Source organism: Nerophis lumbriciformis, linkage group LG20 (genome assembly GCF_033978685.3).
Source record: "Nerophis lumbriciformis linkage group LG20, RoL_Nlum_v2.1, whole genome shotgun sequence".
NCBI classification, from domain to species: Eukaryota; Metazoa; Chordata; class Actinopteri; order Syngnathiformes; family Syngnathidae; genus Nerophis; species Nerophis lumbriciformis.
Window position 1 is genome coordinate 11,803,330 of NC_084567.2, and position 21,350 is coordinate 11,824,679.

At 42.5% G+C, this 21,350-nt stretch overlaps 2 protein-coding genes across 2 annotated transcripts in view; both read right to left on the reverse strand.

Moving 5' to 3' along the window:
- Window positions 1–21,350, reverse strand: part of LOC133619871 (uncharacterized) — a 47,514-nt gene that overhangs the window by 16,876 nt on the left and 9,288 nt on the right. Inside the window, exon 2 of the mRNA XM_072915278.1 lies at window positions 19,883–21,235. Within this exon, the coding sequence (XP_072771379.1) occupies window positions 19,883–21,235 (1,353 nt within the window). The remainder of the gene's footprint in view (window positions 1–19,882; window positions 21,236–21,350) is intronic.
- Window positions 988–12,812, reverse strand: LOC133619419 (uncharacterized). The gene is made up of 2 exons (XM_061980422.2): window positions 12,379–12,812; window positions 988–2,350 (listed from the first exon to the last, which is right to left on the reverse strand). Exons 1-2 carry the CDS (start codon window positions 12,560–12,562, stop codon window positions 1,326–1,328), a joined length of 1,209 nt encoding a protein of 402 aa, XP_061836406.1. The 5' UTR covers window positions 12,563–12,812; the 3' UTR covers window positions 988–1,325.

Below are 21,350 nucleotides of genomic sequence, written 5' to 3' on the forward strand. Positions count from 1 at the left end.
TGGGAAGAAGAATCCGTAGTACCCGGAGAGAACCCACGCAGTCACGGGGCAATATGCAAACTCCATAAAGAAAGACCACTGCGCCACCGTACTACCCATTCAAACATTTAATAAAGTCAAATGCAAATAAGGCAACAAGAGACGTATCCAACCATTCTTTTGTAAATTAAATCTGTACAGCAGATGTGATCACCTGCATCAACCATGTGACATCCTGCATCTTCATTTGCTGCAGGTGTTCTCACCAGCACACTTGTGTTTCATGAAAAAACATTCATGAAGTTTGGTTCTTTTATGAATTTATCATGGGTCTACTGAAAATGTGACCAAATCGGCTGGGTTCCATTGGCAGCAAAACAGGCCCAGAGCATAATACGACCACCACCATGCTTGACGGTAGGCATGGTGTTCCTGGGATCAAAAGGCCTCACCTTTTCTCCTCCAAACATATTGCTGTGTTTTGTGGCCAAACAGCTCCATTTTTGTTTCATCTGACCACAGAACTTTCCTCCGGAAGGTCTTATCTTTGTCCATGTGATGTCAGATGAAACAAAAATTGAGCTGTTTGGCCACAATACCCAGCAATATGCTTGGAGGTGAAAAGGTGAGGCTTTTAATCCCAGGAACACCAAACCTACCACCAAGCATGGTGGTAGTAGTATTATGCTCTGGGCCTGTTTTGCTGCCAATGGAACTGGTGCTTTACAGAGAGTGAATGGGACAATGAAAAAGGAGGATTACCTCCAAATTCTTCAGGACAACCTAAAATCATCAGCCCGGAGGTTGGGTCTTGAGCGCAGTTGGGTGTTCCAAAAGGACAATGACCCCAAACACACGTCAAACATGGTAAAGGAATGGCTAAATCAGGCTAGAATTAACATTTTAGAATGAATGAAAGTCCTGACTTCAACGTGTGGACAATGCTGAAGAAACAAGTCCATGTCAGAAAACCAACACATTTAGCTGAACTGCACCAATTTTGTCAAGAGGAGTGGTCAAGAATTCAAGCAGAAGCTTGTGGATGGCTACCAAAAGCGCCTTATTGCAGTGAAACTTGCCAAGGGACATGTAAGCAAATATTAACATTGCTGTATGTATACTTTTGACCCAGCACATTTGCTCACATTTTCAGTAGACTCATAATAAATTCATAAAAGAACCAAACTTAATGAATGTTTCATGTGACCAACAAGTATGTGCTCCAATCACTCTATCACAAAAAAATTAGAGTTGAAGAAATTATTGGAAACTGAAGACAGCCATGACATTATGTTCTTTACAAGTGTATGTAAACTTCTGACCACATGGTATATGAGAATCTTTCATCACACACACTGCAACTCAACACTTTCTCTCCGATGTGTGTTCTCGTGTCTCATCAAATTTCCTTTCTGAGTGAATCTCTTATTACAAACTGAACACACGAATGGTTTTTCTCCAGTGTGCATTCTCATGTGTAATCTCAAACTTTGCTTTGTAGGGAATCTTTTACTACAAACGGAGCACAATAATGTTTTTTCACCAGTGTGCAGTCTCATGTGTAATTTCAAAAGCTGCTTTCGTGCGAAGCTTTTGCTGCAAACTGAGCACATGAATGGTTTTTCTCCAGTGTGCGTTCTCATGTGTGTTTTCAGATGACATGGGTATTTAAACGTTTTGTCACAGCAATAGCATTTCAAGTGTTTGTTGTCAGTGTGACGTGTCATGTCAGCTTTAGAGTCTTCATCCTCAGTGTCATCATCTTCTTCATCATCAGTGTCAGGAGAGTGTGACGTTATGTCGTCACTATCTGATAGTGGAGCGAAGAGCTTGTCTGCTTGTGATCCTCCACAGTGGTCTCCATCAGCTTCTGTTGTCATGTGTGGAGTTGGAGGCTCCACCTCTCCCTTCTCCTCACCTTCACCCTCATCGTCTTCACTCTTCACAATGACAACGGTCAATGGCATCTTGGTGACATCAACCTCCTCCAGTCCTTTAAGACGCTCTCCGTCTTGACTAATGCTGTGTTCCTCCTCTTCTTTATTTTGAGGGGGTTTGTGGCTCATCCTCTTAATTTTTAAGGTAGATGGGCTTTGACTATTTCTCTTTGACATGGGGGAATCTGGCACCTCATCTTCCTCCTCTTTAATGTGAGGGTGCTGTGGCTCCTCCCCTTCCTCCTTAATATGCTGGGGTAGTGGCTCCTCATCTTCCTCTTCAATGTGAATGAGCTGAGGCTCCTTCATGTCCTCTTTAAGGTAAGGGGGTTGTGGGTACTCCTCATCCCCCTTAGTTTGCGCTGGCTGTGCCTCTTCCTGCTCCATCCTGGAAGACCACTCCTGCTGCCACGGAAGATTTTCTTCAAAGCCGTCTGTCGGAGACAAGAAAACAAACAAACGCTTTAGAAAAGTCCAGCTTTAGTCAATGAAAAAAGACCATGTCCTTGTCCAGGGATAACAGAAGTAATAAAACAAGTCATGAAAAAATACAAAATAACCTGAGCAGTAAAGCTTTACATATAAAAAAGAGAGCTTCTCATACACCCGAAGGACAAAACAGAACAGGATACAAATTGTTTTTACGGAATCTTGTGCAAATCTTTGAAGGAATTTTTTGTCTTGCCTCTTGGTGAGGGCGGTCGCATTTTTCTCCGCTCCCTCCTTCCCTGCTTGCTTTCTTGTGTCCTTGTCTTGTCCGAACTTTTTGAAGCTTCTTTCTTTGCGCTGTCCTCAAATCTAAATATCAAACATGGATATGATCAGCTGGACTCTCGACGCAATTGACAAAGTCTTTTCGACAAGGAAAAGAGGTTCGGGGGAGCCTGGCTGCCCTGATGGAACCATTGCTGCAGGGTACGTGAGAGATTCCTGAGATAAATGGAGACTCATGTGCCTCTCAGTCCTTTCCATCGAGGAAGTGGAAGACATCTACCTATTTGGAACCGTGATCGCGGGGCACCTGCTGATTGGGCTGGGCATTGCTCTGGTGTATCGTCAAATTCGGAAGACGATGGCAGCCACTCAAGGAGCCCAACGGCTGTTCATCGCAATGGAAGGTTTGGGTCGAGCTGTAGGAACACAGACTGGGGCGATTTCTGATTTGAATCGCAAAATGGATCTCATCTTGGAGAAGCTTGCTGAGAAGGAAGAATTCAATTGAATTTGAGAGATCCAGCAGAGACACACAGAGCAGGCAGGTCATTGTTTTGACTGCTCGAAGAAAACAACATCTTAATCTACGATTTGACTCCCTCGAATGGCCTTGATGCTATCAGGAACAGGCTGTTCTGAAGAACTCCCCCGAGGACTCCTCAACGATGGACGCTTTTGACCTTCCTTTTTTTCAACAACACCTGGTGTCGAACTTTGAGATCGGCCCCAGTCCACAAAAACATTTCAACATCTCACCCAAGTTAATTGGGCATACATGCACGCACCCGCCCCTCCCCCAATCAACGCCTTCACCACTGCTTAATTCCTCCGGGGTTGTGGATGGCTGAGTAGCGCTTTACAGCAGCACGCCGGCCTCCAGGGCCCTAACCCCCCGCCCCCCTCTGTTGCGAGTTGTTGTGATTACATGTATCATGTTTATGTGTGCTATGCTATGTGAGGTTTTTTCCTCGAACTCAGTCTGGACCCCTCCTGAGGGTCCAGCCTTAGACTGATATTTTTTTTACTCTTCCCCCTTTCCCAATGTCACCTTTTTTAAGGAGCGCCGTAAGTGGCTGATCCGTTGGCGGTCCCGTCTTGTCCCCTTGTAACGTATGTCCGCTCTTAGTGGGACTGTGCCGAAAATGAAATTACAGTTCTTATGTGTCTTGTACATGTTAAAGAATGGACAACAATAAAGCATCTTGAATCTTGAATACAGTGTGGGCAAATCAAAAAGAGAAAGAAGAGCAAGAAACCAAAAAGAAAAAGCAAATAAGGAAACCTTAAAAAATGGGGAAACCTTAAAAAGGAACACGTGGGAGACATTTTTGCTTTGTTTGGGTGGGTCTAGTTCAGGGGTCGGCAACCAAACATGTTGAAAGAGCCATATTGGACCAAAAATACAAAAAACAAATCTGTCTGGAGCCGCAAAAAGTTAAAAGCCCTATGTAAGTGTTATAATGAAGGCAACACATTAAGTAAGCGTCTCAGCGGGTGAGATAACTCCTGGAAATTACTGGCTTAAAACTGCCAAAGGTATAGATATGTGTGCCCAAGTTAAAGGCCTACTGAAATGCGATTTTCTTATTTAAACGGGGATAGCATGTCCAGTCTATGTGTTATACTTGATCATTTCGCGATATTGCCATATTTTTGCTGAAAGGATTTAGTAGAGAACATCGACGATAAAGTTCGCAACTTTTGGTCGCTGATAAAAAAGCCTTGCCTCTACCGGAAGTAGCAGACGAGTAGCGTGACGTCACAGGTTGTGGAGCTCCTCACATCTACACATTGTTTACAATCATGGCCACCAGCAGCGAGAGCGATTCGGACCGAGAAAGCGACGATTTCCCCATTAATTTGAGCGAGGATGAAAGATTCGTGGATGAGGAAAGTGAGAGTGAAGGACTAGAGGGCAGTGGGAGCGATTCAGATAGGGAAGATGCTGTGAGAGGCGGGTGGGACCTGATATTCAGCTGGGAATGACTAAAACAGTAAATAAACACAAGACATATATATACTCTATTAGCCACAACACAACCAGGCTTATATTTAATATGCCACAAATTAATCCCGCATAACAAACACCTCCCCCCTCCCGTCCATATAACCCGCCAATACAACTCAAACACCTGCACAACACACTCAATCCCACAGCCCAAAGTACTGTTCACCTCCCCAAAGTTCATACAGCACATATATTTCCCCAAAGTCCCCAAAGTTACGTATGTGAGACTTTTTGAGACTTTTATTAGTAGGTTGCACAGTGAAGTACATATTCCATACAATTGACCACTAAATGGTAACACCCAAATAAGTTTTTCAACTTGTCATGATACAGATATATACTATTGTATATACTATCATCATAATACAGTCATCACACAAGATGATCATCAGGGTGTGTACATTGAATTATTTACGTGACATGCACATAGCGGCACACACGTACAGGCAAGCGATCAAATGTTTGGAAGCGTACTCACGGTACCGTGTCTGCGTATCCAACTCAAAGTCCTCCTGGTAAGAGTCTCTGTTGTCATGTGTTATTGTCTTACATAAGGATTCTAAATGATAAAAACCAAATCTCTTTCCAATGTTTGCATATTTCCAGTATGACTGATCTAATAATGTGGTCAGAGTGCAAAAGCGTTACTCTCCTAAAATAGCTGACGGTATTCGGAGAGGAATATTTAAAATGGCTGACTGAATTTATGGCGTATTGTGATGTTTAGAACGTCTGTATGTTTTCACATACTTTGCGGATTGTAAATACAATTGTACATGGTTTAATAGATACAATGAAACACAATTAAGCGTATAAAGTCAACTTGTTTTTCGATTCTGCTGCTGCTTTAATGTCAGATGTGAATCTGTTCAAAACAAAGTTGAAATGTTAGCTAAAGGGAAATCAAAACTGCACACATTAATGTAGTTGTACTTTTTTTTAGGTCCTACCTTCTTTTTTATTTCACTGTATATGCATATATATATATATATATATATATATATACATATACACACACACATATTTATATATATACACACACACACACACACACACACACACACACACACACACACACACATACATATATATATATATATATATATATATATATATATATATGTGTGTGTATATATGTATTAGAGCTGCACTAACAACTAATTTGATAACCGATTAATCTGTCGATTATTACGTCTATTAATTGATTAATAATCGGATAAAAGAGAAACTACATTTCTATCCTTTCCAGTATTTTATTGAAAAAAAACAACAGCATACTGGCACCATACTTATTGTGATTATTGTTTCTCAGCTGTTTGTAAATGTTGCAGTTTATAAATAAAGGTTTATAAAAAAATATATAAAAAAATAAAAATAAAAAAAGTAGCCTCTGCGCATGCGCATAGCATAGATCCAACGAATCGATGACTAAATGAATCGACAACTATTTTTATAATCGATTTTAATCGATTTAGTCGATTAGTTGTTGCAGCCCTTAATATATATATATATATATATATATATATATATATATATATATATATATATATATATATATATGTATGTATATACATACATACATACATACATATATATATATATATATATATATATATATATATATATATATATATATATATATATATATATATACATATACACATACATATACAGGTAAAAGCCAGTAAATTAGAATATTTTGAAAAACTTGATTTATTTCAGTAATTGCATTCAAAAGGTGTAACTTGTACATTATATTTATTCATTGCACACAGACTGATGCATTCAAATGTTTATTTCATTTAATTTTGATGATTTGAAGTGGTAACAAATGAAAATCCAAAATTCCGTGTGTCACAAAATTAGAATATTACTTAAGGCTAATACAAAAAAGGGATTTTTAGAAATGTTGGCCAACTGAAAAGTATGAAAATGAAAAATATGAGCATGTCCAATACTCAATACTTGGTTGGAGCTCCTTTTGCCTCAATTACTGCGTTAATGCGGCGTGGCATGGAGTCGATGAGTTTCTGGCACTGCTCAGGTGTTATGAGAGCCCAGGTTGCTCTGATAGTGGCCTTCAACTCTTCTGCGTTTTTGGGTCTGGCATTCTGCATCTTCCTTTTCACAATACCCCACAGATTTTCTATGGGGCTAAGGTCAGGGGAGTTGGCGGGCCAATTTAGAACAGAAATACCATGGTCCGTAAACCAGGCACAGGTAGATTTTGCGCTGTGTGCAGGCGCCAAGTCCTGTTGGAACTTGAAATCTCCATCTCCATAGAGCAGGTCAGCAGCAGGAAGCATGAAGTGCTCTAAAACTTGCTGGTAGACGGCTGCGTTGACCCTGGATCTCAGGAAACAGAGGGGACCGACACCAGCAGATGACATGGCACCCCAAACCATCACTGATGGTGGAAACTTTACACTAGACTTCAGGCAACGTGGATCCTGTGCCTCTCCTGTCTTCCTCCAGACTCTGGGACCTCGATTTCCAAAGGAAATGCAAAATTTGCTTTCGTCAGAAAACATGACTTTGGACCACTCAGCAGCAGTCCAGCTGGTGTCGGTCCACTCTGTTTCCTGAGGTCCAGGGTCAACGCAGCCGTCTACCAGCAAGTTTTAGAGCACTTCATGCTTCCTGCTGCTGACCTGCTCTATGGAGATGGAGATTTCAAGTTCCAACAGGACTTGGCGCCTGCACACAGCGCAAAATCTACCCGTGCCTGGTTTACGGACCATGGTATTTCTGTTCTAAATTGGCCCGCCAACTCCCCTGACCTTAGCCCCATAGAAAATCTGTGGGGTATTGTGAAAAGGAAGATGCAGAATGCCAGACCCAAAAACGCAGAAGAGTTGAAGGCCACTATCAGAGCAACCTGGGCTCTCATAACACCTGAGCAGTGCCAGAAACTCATCGACTCCATGCCACGCCGCATTAACGCAGTAATTGAGGCAAAAGGAGCTCCAACCAAGTATTGAGTATTGTACATGCTCATATTTTTCATTTTCATACTTTTCAGTTGGCCAACATTTCTAAAAATCCCTTTTTTGTATTAGCCTTACACAATATTCTAATTTTGTGACACACGGAATTTTGGATTTTCATTTGTTGCCACTTCAAATCATCAAAATTAAATGAAATAAACATTTGAATGCATCAGTCTGTGTGCAATGAATAAATATAATGTACAAGTTACACCTTTTGAATGCAATTACTGAAATAAATCAAGTTTTTCAAAATATTCTAATTTACTGGCTTTTACCTGTATATATGGGAATCAGCACCTCCAAGTCCGAGTCCATGGTTCTCTCCCGGAAAAGGGTGGAGTGCCATCTCCGGGTTGGGGAGGAGATCTTGCCCCAAGTGGAGGAGTTCAAGTACCTCGGAGTCTTGTTCACGAGTGGGGGAAGAGTGGATCGTGAGATCGACAGGCGGATCGGTGCGGCGTCTTCAGTAATGCGGACGCTGTATCGATCCGTTGTGGTGAAGAAGGAGCTGAGCCGGAAGGCAAAGCTCTCGATTTACCGGTCGATCTACGTTCCCATCCTCACCTATGGTCATGAGCTTTGGGTCATGACCGAAAGGACAAGATCACGGGTACAAGCGGCCGAAATGAGTTTCCTCCGCCGAGTGGCGGGGCTCTCCCTTAGAGATAGGGTGAGAAGCTCTGTCATTCGGGGGGAGCTCAAAGTAAAGCCGCTGCTCCTCCACATCGAGAGGAGCCAGATGAGGTGGTTCGGGCATCTGGTCAGGATGCCACCCGAACGCCTCCCTAGGAAGGTGTTTCGGGCACGTCCGACCGGTAGGAGGCCACGGGGAAGACCCAGGACACGCTGGGAAGACTATCTCTCCCGGCTGGCCTGGGAACGCCTCGGGGTCCCCCGGGAGGAGCTGGATGAAGTGGCTGGGGAGAGGGAAGTCTGGGCTTCCCTGCTTAAGCTGCTGCCCCCGCGACCCGACCTCGGATAAGCGGAAGAAGATGGATGGATGGATGGCATATATATATATATATATACATATGTATATTTATATATATATATACATATGTATATTTATATATATATGTGTGTGTGTGTATGTATGTGTATATATATATACATATGTATATATACATATGTATATATATATATATATATATATGTGTGTGTGTATGTATGTGTGTATATATATATATATATATATATATATATATGTGTGTGTGTATGTATGTGTATATATATATATATATATATAAAAAATATGTTATGTTAAGGATGTAAATTAGCATTAGCTATAGACACTGTGCAGTTGCATTCATTGTTTTGGAACTCCTTTGAACTGTATTGTCTCTATTCAAATAAAAACAATATTCCATTGTCATTTTTCCTATTCTGTTTTTTTAAACGACAAAGTGTTTTTCAAGTGTTCTTTTGTGTTAATGACGAAATATCGTGAGGTTTCCCTATTGTGTTCTCTCGTGTCATTCTCACAATGACCACTAGCCGGCAGTGTTCTGTGGTGACTAAGTTGTCTGTACTACCTATCGAGAAAGAACAAGTCCTGTTAATTTAACCTTCATCTTGTGTTAAGGTCGGCACCGACCCGTTTTAGTTTTGAAATGCCTAAAAGAACCACATAAATTTATTTTTTTTGCATCAAGGCTTTTTGACTTTGTCAGGAACCTCTTTTTCAACAAAATAAAAAAAAATGTCTCTCTCACTAAATTATAAAATGCTCTGGTTGAAATTATGACCTTGGTGTTGTTAGGGTCGGTTTTGACCCAGTTATAAAAATAAGATTATAAAGCAATAATTAGAGCAAAAACTGAACACACTGACAGCCAGCTCCTCTCCCAATCATGTGAGCTTTAGGGGATGCTCATTTTACCTTGTTATCCAGTACAAAAACAAACAAAGACGGGCATGTCCAGACATGTGAGGTCAATTCAGTATAGAGTTGGTGCCTTGCAGAGTGCACATAATAATAATAATAACAATAACTGGGATTTATATAGCGCTTTTCTAAGTACCCAAAGTCGCTTTACATGTAGAACCCATCAATCATTCACACCTGGTGGTGGTAAGCTACTTTCATAGCCACAGCTGCCCTGGGGTAGACTGACGGAAGAGTGGCTGCAATTTGCGCCAACGGCCCCTCCGACCACCACCTATCATTCATCATTCAATTCACCGGTGTGAGTGGCACCGGGGGCAAAGGGTGAAGTGTCCCACCCAAGGACACAACGGCAGCGATTTGTGGATGGTAAGAGGCGGGGAGCGAACCTGCAACCCTCAGGTTTCTGGCACGGTTGCTCTACCCACTACGCCTTGCCGCCACATCTCCAATTTGCAGCATGCAAAAATGAAAAAAAGATTTACAGTGAGAGAAGTTCTGGATAATATTTTTAGTGAAAAAGAGGGAGAGGACACAGAGCAGCATAGTGATACGGATGAACAGGTTTTTGAGGAGGAAGTCAATGTGGAGTATCATCCAGAAGACACAGACACATCTGATGAGTCTGATGAGGAGGTCACCGGTGGTGAAGCTACTCCCGCTGAAAGATTCAAGTCCAAAAATGGTAAGATCTGTTGGAGCTCAGTACCTCATGATTTACATAGCTGCTGCAAATGTCATCAAAATGACCCCTGGAATCTCAAGGCTTGCTGTGACGAGAGTCACTGACATCAAGACATGTTTTGAGCTATTTATGCCATTGTCACTAAAAAGAGTCATCATTGCCATGACAAACCTTGAAGGAAAAAAAGTCGATGGACACATGTGGAAAGACATGGATGAGGAATACCTGGATGCTTATATTGGTGTTCTTCCTATTGCTGGAGTGTACAGATCCTGCAATGAGGCCACTGATAGTCTCTGGGACGCATCGACAGGCAGAAATATTTCGGGCAACAATGTCACTTCAGACCTTTCATATGATATCAAGAGTCCTCCTTTTCCAAAATAAATCAACTCAAGTTATGGAAAAAAATGCCAACATGGCACTGCCATATTTATTATTGAAGTCACAAAGTGCATTATTTTTTTTAACATGCCTCAAAACAGCAGCTTGGAATTTGGGACATGATCTCCCTGAGAGAGTATGAGGAGGTAGAGGTGGGCGGGGTTGGGGTGTCTGGGTTTTGGGTAGGGAGTAACGGGGGTGTATATTGTAGCGTCCCGGAAGAGTTAGTGCTGCAAGGGGTTCTGGGTATTTGTTTTGTTGTGTTTAAGTTGTGTTACGGTGCGGATGTTCTCCCGAAATGTGTTTGTCATTCTTGTTTGGTGTGGGTTCACAGTGTGGCGCATCTTTGTAACAGTGTTAAAGTTGTTTATACGTCCACCCTCAGTGTGACCTGTATGGCTGCTGACCAAGTATGCTTTGCATTCACTTGTGTATGTGAAAAGCCGTATATATTGTGTAACTGTGCCGGCACGCAAAGACAGTGCCTTTAAGGCAGGGGTCACCAACGCGGTGCCCGCGGGCACCAGGTAGCCCGTAAGGACCAGATGAGTAGCCCGCTGGCCTGTTCTAAAAATAGCTCAAATAGCAGCACTTACCAGTGAGCTGCCTCTATTTTTAAATGTTTATTTATTTACTAGCAAGCTGGTCTCGCTTTGCTCAACAAAACTCAAATAGAATTTGAAAATCCAAGAAAATATTTTAAAGACTTGGTCTTCACTAACTGACAAAGAAACAGAAAACAGATTTGGTGTCCAGTTCAAAGTGTGACATGTTTTATTTAAAAATTTGAGAGTTGACTTTTGTGTTTTACATGAGTTATTATTTGTACAAACATGGTAATTCATGATTTCTTAAACAAATTTTAGTGGCTAGCTAGTTAAAATGGGATATTGTGATTTCACAAGACTGTCTTAGAAGTGATCATTTGAAAATGTTCAATTTGAAAAATGTGCACTTAGAGAAAATATAAAAATAAAGTGTTGCATATTGATATTTATCTGTTTCTATATATATTTATTGTGAGGAATCATTAAGATGATCAGTGTTTCCACAAAGATAAATATCATTAATTATTAATAATAACATAGAGTTAAAGGTAAATTGAGCAAATTGGCTATTTCTGGCAATTTATTTAAGTGTGTATCAAACTAGTAGCCCCTGCGATGAGGTGGAGAGTTGTCCAGGGTGTACCCGCCTTCCGCCCGATTGTAGCTGAGACAGGCGCCCCCCCCGACCCCAAAGGGAATAAGCGGTAGGAAATGGATGGATGGAAACTAGTAGCCCTTCGCATTAATCAGTACCCAAGAAGTAGCTCTCGGTTTCAAAAAGGTTGGTGACCCCTGCTTTAAGGTTTGTTGGCACTCTGTACTTCTCCCTACGTCCGTGTACACAGCGGCGTTTTAAAAAGTCATAAATGTTACTTTTTGAAACCGATATTGATAATTTTGAAACCGATACCGATAATACGATATTACATTTTAAAGCATTTATCGGCCGATAACATCGGATAATATCCATGAAAATATTGGTTTTAATTTAAAACCAATATTTTCATGGATAAGGAAGCCTAACAAGGTAACCAAGAGATGAGAAACAAATTGGATGCTATATAATTGTTTTTAGTGTATTTTACAGCTGATTTAAGACATGGGTCAAAACCGACCCGTTAACATAAGAGATGGTAACATAAAGCTAACCGAGGCCTCAGAGAGTTTACCACGCGAGGACTACTGTCAACACATCTCTGCTAACAAATATAAAGTTAGTAAACATGTGAGAGTAAGAAGTAAACAAACCTGTTCTCGGCAGCTTCTTGAAAACAGCGTCCAGTAGTTGACGTTGTCGCTCCTTCTCCTCTTTTGTTCGGGAAAGTTCATCTTCGTACTCTGCTATCGTTCTTTCCAACACTACAAATATTTCTTCCACAGCCTCATTTAGTCGCTGATTCACCAACACTCTCAACATTTGTACTTTACACATTTTCTCTGCTTAGCGATGTGTTGATAACTTCCGCGGCTAGCAAGCTAAGCTAACTAGCACGCTAAGCTAACTAGCGAGCTAAGCTAGCCTGAAAAGCGTCAGTTCACTGAGGCGAGTTTATCCTGACAAGAAAAATTAACAAAAGTGTAGTTAGTGGTGCGATAAACAAATAAGTAGAAAGCTATAAATGCAGGAATGACCACAAACATATAGACCACACTATGTCGCTCGTCTCTACACGAGTGCTCGGCCTACCGGAAGCGGCTCAGTAGGCGCATGCGCAAGGACGACGTACTTCTGTTTAGTGTTTGGCGTTCTTAATGGTGCATTACCGCCACCTACTGCTGCGGAGTGGAAGTCAGACATGACAATCTCATCCCCAATGCAAAAACACCTGAAACAATATGTCAATAAAACGAAACAACTCAACTGTTACAGGCATAGACAGGGCCAGCTATGTTTGGGGGTCCTGTATGAACTCTGACTTGCAGATATTCTTTCAAATATCTGCAACAAACATGGCATCACACTCAAGAAAAAAAAACAAGTTTACGATCTAATCCCCAGTGCACAACAACTTGAAGCAATGTCAAAATAAAATAAATAATTAAACAATTCTTCACCCAGTCCTCCAGACTGCAACCTCTCCAGAAATGATCCCTGACCACCTGGTGTCCTCTGGGTCAAAACAGAGAAGCAGCAGGTCAACTGGTCTAAACAGGATCCGTGTATGCACAAGCTAGAATATAGAAGTGAATTTTAAGACGGGACTTGATTGCTTCTACTGAGCTAACGTCTCGAACTATTGGTGGTAGAACATTCCAGAGTACTGGAGCCCCAATAGAAAACACTCCATAGCCTTCAGGCTTTTTTGAGGAGCTCAGAGGGTCACTAATAAGCCCGCGTTTTTGGAACCTAAATTTCCGTACCGAACATTAGGTACAATACAATCAGCAAGATGGCGTTAAACCCTTTAGTTATATATATATATATATATATATATATATATATATATATATATATATATATATATATATATATACATACATACATACATACATATATATATATATATATATATATATATATATATATATATATATATATATATATATATATATATATATATATATATATACATACATACATACATACATACATACATATATATACATACATACATACATATATATATACATATACATATATACATATATATACATCCATCCATCCATCCATCCATCTTCTTCCGCTTATCCGAGGTCGGGTCGCGGGGGCAGCAGCCTAAGCAGGGAAGCCCAGACTTCCCTCTCCCCAGCCACTTCGTCCAGCTCCTCCCGGGGGATCCCGAGGCGTTCCCAGGCCAGCCGGGAGACATAGTCTTCCCAACGTGTCCTGGGTCTTCCTCGTGGCCTCCTACCGGTCGGACATGCCCTAAACACCTCCTTAGGGAGGCGCTCGGGTGGCATCCTGACCAGATGCCCGAACCACCTCATCTGGCTCCTCTCGATGCGGAGGAGCAGCGGCTTTACTTTGAGCTCCCCCCGGATGACAGAGCTTCTCACCCTATCTCTAAGGGAGAGCCCCGCCACCCGACGGAGGAAACTCATTTCGGCCGCTTGTACCCGTGATCTTGTCCTTTCGGTCATAACCCAAAGCTCATGACCATAGGTGAGGATGGGAACGTAGATCGACCGGTAAATTGAGAGCTTTGCCTTCCGGCTCAGCTCCTTCTTCACCACAACGGATCGATACAGCGTCCGCATTACTGAAGACGCCGCACCGATCCGCCTGTCGATCTCACGATCCACTCTTCCCTCACTCGTGAACAAGACTCCGAGGTACTTGAACTCCTCCACTTGGGGCAAGATCTCCTCCCCAACCCGGAGATGGCACTCCACCCTTTTCCGGGCGAGAACCATGGACTCGGACTTGGAGGTGCTGATTCTCATCCCAGTCGCTTCACACTCAGCTGCGAACCGATCCAGTGAGAGCTGAAGATCCTGGCCAGATGAAGCCATCAGGACCAAATCATCTGCAAAAAGCAGAGACCTAATCCTGCAGCCACCAAACCGGATCCCCTCAACGCCTTGACTGCGCCTAGAAATTCTGTCCATAAAAGTTATGAACAGAATCGGTGACAAAGGGCAGCCTTGGCGGAGTCCAACCCTCACCGGAAACGTGTCCGACTTACTGCTGGCAATGCGAACCAAGCTCTGACACTGATCATACAGGGAGCGGACCGCCACAATCAGACAGTCCGAAACCCCATACTCTCTGAGCACTCCCCACAGGACTTCCCGAGGGACACGGTCGAATGCCTTCTCCAAGTCCACAAAGCACATGTAGACTGGTTGGGCAAACTCCCATGCACCCTCAAGGACCCTGCCGAGAGTATAGAGCTGGTCCACAGTTCCACGACCAGGACGAAAACCACACTGTTCCTCCTGAATCCGAGGTTCGACTATCCGGCGTAGCCTCCTCTCCAGTACACCTGAATAGACCTTACCGGGAAGGCTGAGGAGTGTGATCCCACGATAGTTAGAACACACCCTCCGGTTCCCCTTTTTAAAGAGAGGAACCACCACCCCGGTCTGCCAATCCAGAGGTACTGCCCCCGATGTCCACGCGATGCTGCAGAGTCTTGTCAACCAAGACAGCCCTACAGCATCCAGAGCCTTAAGGAACTCCGGGCGGATCTCATCCACCCCCGGGGCCTTGCCACCGAGGAGCTTTTTAACTACCTCAGCAACCTCAGCCCCAGAAATAGGAGAGCCCACCACAGATTCCTCAGGCACTGCTTCCTCATAGGAAGACGTGTTGGTGGGATTGAGGAGGTCTTCGAAGTATTCCCTCCACCGATCCACAACTTCCGCAGTCGAGGTCAGCAGAACACCATCCGCACCATACACGGTGTTGGTAGTGCACTGCTTCCCCTTCCTGAGGCGGTGGATGGTGGTCCAGAATCGCTTCGAAGCCGTCCGGAAGTCGTTTTCCATGGCTTCCCCGAACTCCTCCCATGTCCGAGTTTTTGCCTCCGCGACCGCTGAAGCCGCACACCGCTTGGCCTGTCGGTACCTGTCCGCTGCCTCAGGAGTCCCATGAGCCAAAAGAACCCGATAGGACTTCTTCTTCAGCTTGACGGCATCCCTCACCGCCGGTGTCCACCAACGGGTTCTAGGATTACCGCCACGACAGGCACCAACTACCTTGCGGCCACAGCTCCAATCAGCCGCCTCGACAATAGAGGTGCGGAACATGGTCCACTCGGACTCAATGTCCAGCACCTCCCTCGTGACATGTTCAAAGTTCTTCCGGAGGTGGGAATTGAAACTCTCTCTGACAGGAGACTCTGCCAGACGTTCCCAGCAAACCCTCACAATGCGTTTGGGCCTGCCAGGTCTGTCCGGCATCGTCCCCCACCATCGCAGCCAACTCACCACCAGGTGGTGATCGGTAGAAAGCTCCGCCCCTCTCTTCACCCGAGTGTCCAAAACATGAGGCCGCAAATCCGATGACACAACTACAAAGTCGATCATAGAACTGCGGCCTAGGGTGTCCTGGTGCCAAGTGCACACATGGACACCCTTATGCTTGAACATGGTGTTCGTTATGGACAATCCGTGACGGGCACAAAAGTCCAATAACAAAACACCACTTGGGTTCAGATCCGGGCGGCCATTCTTCCCAATCACGCCTCTCCAGGTTTCACTGTCGTTGCCAATATGAGCGTTGAAGTCCCCCAGTAGAACGAGGGAATCATCCGGGGGAGCACTCTCAAGTACTCCCTCGAGTGAATCCAAAAAGGGTGGGTACTCTGAGCTGCTGTTTGGCGCGTAAGCGCAAACAACAGTCAGGACCCGTCCCCCCACCCGAAGGCGGAGGGAAGCTACCCTCTCGTCCACCGGGTTGAACTCCAACATGCAGGCTCTGAGCCGGGGGGCAACAAGAATTGCCACCCCAGCCCGTCGCCTCTCACTGCTGGCAACGCCAGAGTGGAAGAGAGTCCAGCCCCTCTCGAGAGAACTGGTTCCAGAGCCCTTGCTGTGCGTCGAGGTGAGTCCGACTATATCCAACCGGAACTTCTCTACCTCGCGCACTAGCTCAGGCTCCTTCCCCCCCAGCGAGGTGACGTTCCACGTCCCAAGAGCTAGCTTCTGTAGCCAAGGATCGGACCGCCAAGTGCCCTGCCTTCGGCTACCGCCCAGCTCACATTGCACCCGACCTCTATGGCCCCTGCTATGGGTGGTGAGCCCATTGGAGGGGGGACCCACGTTGCCTCTTCGGGCTGTGCCCGGCCGGGCCCCATGGGGGCAGGCCCGGCCACCAGGCGCTCGCCATCGTGCCCCAACTCCGGGCCTGGCTCCGGAGGGGGGCCCCGGTGACCCGCGTCCGGGCGAGGGAAATCTGAGTCTCGTTTCTTGCATTTCCATAGAAGTCTTCGAGCTGCTCTTTGTCTGATCCCTCACCTAGGACCTGTTTGTCTTGGGAGACCCTACCAGGGGGCATGGAAGCCCCCGGACAACATAGCTCCTAGGATCATTGGGACACGCAAACTCCTCTACCACGTTAAGGTGGCAGATATACATACATATATATATATACATACATATATATATATACACATACATACATATATACATATATATACATATATACATACATATATATACATACATATATATATATATATATACATATATATATATATACATACATACATACACATATATATATAAATATATACTTACATATACATACATACATATATATACATACATATATATATATATATATATGTATACATATATATATATATACATACATACATACACATATATATATAAATATATATATATATACATACATACATACACATATATATATAAATATATACTTACATATACATACATATATAAATATATATATATACATACATACATACACATATATATATAAATATATACTTACATATACATACATATATATATATAAATATATATATATATATATATATATATATATATATATATATATATATATATATATATATATATATATATATGTGTGTGTGTGTGTGTGTGTGTGTGTGTATATATAAAGGTATATACAGCATAGGCGTAATATGATCAAACTTTTTTGTCCTTGTCCAAAGTCTAGCACAGTGGTTCTCAACCTTTTTTCAGCGATGTACCCCCTGTGAACATTTTTTAAATTCAAGTACCCCCTAATTAGAGCAAAGCATTTTTGGTTGAAAAAAACAGATAAAGAAGTAAAATACAGCACTATGTCATCAGTTTCTGATTTATTAAATTGTATAACAGTGCAAAATATTGCTCATTTGTTGTGGTCTTTCTTGAACTATTTGGAAAAAAAGATATAAAAATACCTAAAAACTTATTGAAAAATAAACAAGTGATTCAATTATAAATAAAGATTTCTACACATAGAAGTAATCATCAACTTAAAGTGCCCTCTTTGGGGATTGTAATAGAGATCCATTTGGATTCATGAACTTAATTCTAAACATTTCTTCACAAAAAAATACATCTTTAACATCAATATTTATGGAACATGTCCACAAAATATCTAGCTGTCAACACTGAATATTGCATTGTTGCATTTCTTTTCACAGTTCTTTTTGACAGACATTTAAAAAAAATCTCACGTACCCCTTGGCATACCTTCAAGTACCCCCAGGGGTTCGCGTACCCCCATTTGAGAACCACTGGTCTAGCAGCCACATTTTGTACCAACTGCATTCCTTTATTGCTGGACATGGAGGGACCAGAATATAAGACGTCACAATAAACAAGACGAGAAGTAAAAAAATGCATGTCTAATGATCTCGGCGTTATTGGTTGGCAAAATGGGACATATTTGAGCAATATTAGGGAGATGTAGGCAAATTATGTGGTTGCTGTGCAAATAGAAAAAGTCCACAAAAAATAAGGTAAAAAACCCCCAAAAATACATCAAATACATTAAGAGAGCACAGAGCTGATGCAACCAGCTGCCATTTCAGCTGTGTCGTTTCTACATACAGCTACAAAAGTCAAACCCAATGAGCAATCAATAATATAAATGTTGCACATACAATTACATCAAGGAAACAAACCAAAAGACCATTTCAACATCCACACACACCACAGTGGCCTCAAGCCATCGGCCGCCATTGTTGGAGGTGGGCAGCACGGCCACAGACAGGAACAGATAGCTGACTCCGTCCCAGGCTGCCCACTAGCCAATGTTGCCATCTGTCAATATCAACTATCAACACTTGTGTATTGGAGTATTTTCATCCATCACAGTTGACGTCATTCAGGGATAAAAATTATTTCAGACTGTCTGCGTGGAAGGGATACAAATTATTTCAAAGATACAAAACTTCATGGAGATATTTATTTATTCAAATTCGTATACGTCTTTAGAATAGATTCTAGTAAAGTGTTGAAGTCTGCTATAATATTTAATATGTTAAGTTTTACTAAAAAACATCAGCTTCAAATATAATTCATCGGCCTCCTTCACTGCTAATAATTGGTGCCACATGTCTTTTACATCACATGACACCCTTTTTTTTTTTTACAATATTTGATGAGACTATTATAAATTGCTGTTATGGAACAGTATCCAGGTCAGTTTAAGGTCAAATTTGAAGAAAAACTGGTGTTTAAACAGCGTTATAATGTTTAAATAATTGTAATATTTTAGAGACTTTCCAGTCTGTATATAAGGTGAACCACAGCAGAGTCAGCACTTTCAAAAGATAGTAAATTATCTCAGGTTAGGTGTTGATCCTCAAAAAGTGTCAGTCTTGGTTCTACTGGATCTTAGTCCTGCCTTTGATCCAGTAGATCACTTCATTCTTTGAAATAGACTCAAACACCTGCTGGTACTGTTCACAAGTGGTTCACTTCCTATCCCTCAGACACAATATTCTTGCTAAGTATGGATACAAGCAAATCACATGTGGTGTCCCTCAAGGATCTATTTTAGGTCCTCTTGTTTTTAATATTTACATGCTTCCACTTGGCAGTGTCATCATGGGACACGTAATTAATTTCCACAGTCAAACGAAAGCTTCCGCTTACACCTTTTCAAAGACATTTGTACATACATATACATACATACATACATACACATACAAACAGTGGTCTAGCAAATCTAATCGATAAATGTTAAAATCATATTAACAAGATTGTGTTCCACACACAATGATGTCACACATGTCACATGTGCTGATGTTGGAAAGTCAAAGTTAAAGTTTTCACAGTTTATTTCAAATCCTGCATCTTCATTTGCTACTGTTGTTCTCACCAGCACACGTGTGTTTCTTGAACTGGTACTTATATGAGAATTTTTCATCACACACACTGCAACTCAACACTTTCTCTCCGGTGTGTGTTCTCGTGTGTGTCATCAAATTTCCTTTCTGAGTGAATCTCTTATTACAAACTAAACACATGAAGGGTTTGTCTCCGGTGTGCGTTCTCATGTGTAATTTCAGATCGCTGTTTTGTATAAAACCTTTGCCGCAGACCGAACATTTGAAAGGTTTGTTTCCGGCGTGGATTTTTGTGTGTAATTTCAAATCGAATTTCCGCACGAAACCTTTACCACAAACCGAACAGATGAAAGGTTTTTCTCCAGTGTGCATTCTCATGTGTCCCGTCAAGTGTTGCTTGAGAGGGAATCTTTTATTACAAACTGAACACAGGAATGGTTTTTCTCCAGTGTGCATTCTCATGTGTACTTTCAAATGTTGCTTTAGAGGGAATCTTTTACTACAAACTGAGCACAGGAATGGTTTTTCTCCAGTGTGTATTCTTGTGTGTATTTTCAAACTTGCCTTTCGTGAGAAGCTTTTACTGCAAACTGAGCACATGAATGGTTTTTCTCCAGTGTGCGTTCTCGTGTGTGTTTTCAGATGACCACGGTGATTAAAGGTTTTGTCACAGTAAGAGCACTTCAAGTGTTTGTTGTCAGTGTGACATGTCATGTCAGCTTTAGAGTCTTCATCATCAGTGTCATCATCTTCTTCATCATCAGTGTCAGGAGAGTGTGACGTTATGTCCTCACTATCTGATAGTGGAGCGAAGAGCTTGTCTGCTTGTGATCCTCCACAGTGGTCTCCATCAGCTTCTGTTGTCATGTGTGGAGTTGGAGGCTCCGCCTCTCCCTTTTCCTCACCTTCACCCTCATCATCTTCACTCTTCACAATGACAACAGTCAATGGCATCTTGGTGACATCAACCTCCTCCAGTCCTTCAAGATGCTCTCCATCTTGACTCATGTTGTGTTCCTCCTCTTCTTTATTTTGAGGTGGTTTGTGGCTCATCCTCTTAATTTTTAAGGTAGATGGGCTGTGACTTTTTCTCTTTGACATGGGGGAATCTGGCACCTCATCTTCCTCCTCTTTAATGTGAGGGTGCTGTGGCTCCTCATCTTCTTCTTTAATTTGCTGGGATTGTGGCTCCTCCCCTTCTTCCTTAATATGCTGGGGCAGTGGCTCCTCATCTTCCTCTTTAATGTGAATGAACTCTGGCTCCTCAATGTCCTCTTCAAGTTGTGGGTACTCCTCATCCTCCTTAGTTTGCGCTGGCTGTGCCTCTTCCTGCTCCATCCTGGAAGACCACTCCTGCTGCTCAGGAAGATTTCCTTGAAAGCCGTCTACCGGAGACAAAAAAACAAACAAATGCTTTAGAAAAGTCCAGCTTTAGTCAATCGAATAAGACATTGTCAATGTGATGTCATGAAAAAAGACAAAATAACCTTAGCAGTAAAG

Coding starts and splice junctions, on each gene's coding strand:
- LOC133619419 (XM_061980422.2), bottom strand. CDS start 12,562: ATGTGTAAAGTACAAATGTTGAGAGTGTTGGTGAATCAGCGACTAAAT. Junction 2,351..12,378: donor CAAGAAGCTGCCGAGAACAG/GTTTGTTTACTT, acceptor TGTCTCCGACAG/ACGGCTTTGAAGAAAATCTT.